This window comes from Arachis ipaensis, chromosome B03, assembly GCF_000816755.2.
Source record: "Arachis ipaensis cultivar K30076 chromosome B03, Araip1.1, whole genome shotgun sequence".
Classification (NCBI taxonomy): domain Eukaryota; kingdom Viridiplantae; phylum Streptophyta; class Magnoliopsida; order Fabales; family Fabaceae; genus Arachis; species Arachis ipaensis.
The window spans coordinates 129,812,103-129,812,597 of NC_029787.2; the positions used below are offsets into that span (position 1 = coordinate 129,812,103).

General features: G+C 39.0%; 1 protein-coding gene across 2 annotated transcripts in view; it reads left to right on the forward strand.

Annotated features, from left to right (window-relative positions):
* The window catches only part of LOC107631676 (haloacid dehalogenase-like hydrolase domain-containing protein At4g39970), a 2,731-nt gene continuing 2,356 nt past the window's right edge, over positions 121-495 (forward strand). Inside the window, exon 1 of one of the 2 annotated variants that reach the window (XM_016335197.2) lies at positions 121-495. In XM_016335197.2, the coding sequence (XP_016190683.1) occupies positions 192-495 (304 nt within the window). In that variant the 5' untranslated portion in view covers positions 121-191. The other variant, XM_021119830.1, reaches the window with a different exon arrangement.

The following is a 495-nucleotide window of genomic DNA, read 5'->3' on the forward strand; positions in this document are numbered from 1 at the left end:
ATGTATTTTAATATGTATTTATATTTTAATATATATTTTATAAAAAAAATTAAGTTAAAGATTATTTTTCTTGTAGACATAGTATGGACTCTTGGAGTTAAGTTACTAACAAAATTTGTATTAACGCTCATAACCGCCACACAAAAGAGAGAGAGAGAGTGATAAAATACAGAAGTGATGATTGAATTTGAATGGTGTTGTTTGACTGGGTGAAGACTGAACCATACATGGCTTCTCTCACTCTCTTCACCGCCACTACTCTACACACCAAACATGGCTTTGGGTTTCAAAGAATCAAGTTGTTCCCTTCCAAACACCACTGCGTCTTCTCCGTCTCAGCTTCTGCTTCCTCTTCTCCTCTCAAGGCTCTCATATTTGACTGCGATGGCGTCATACTCGAATCTGAGCACTTGCACCGCCAGGCATACAACGATGCCTTCACTCACTTCAACGTTCGCTGCCCTTCTTCTTCTTCTTCTTCTTCTTCTTCTTCCG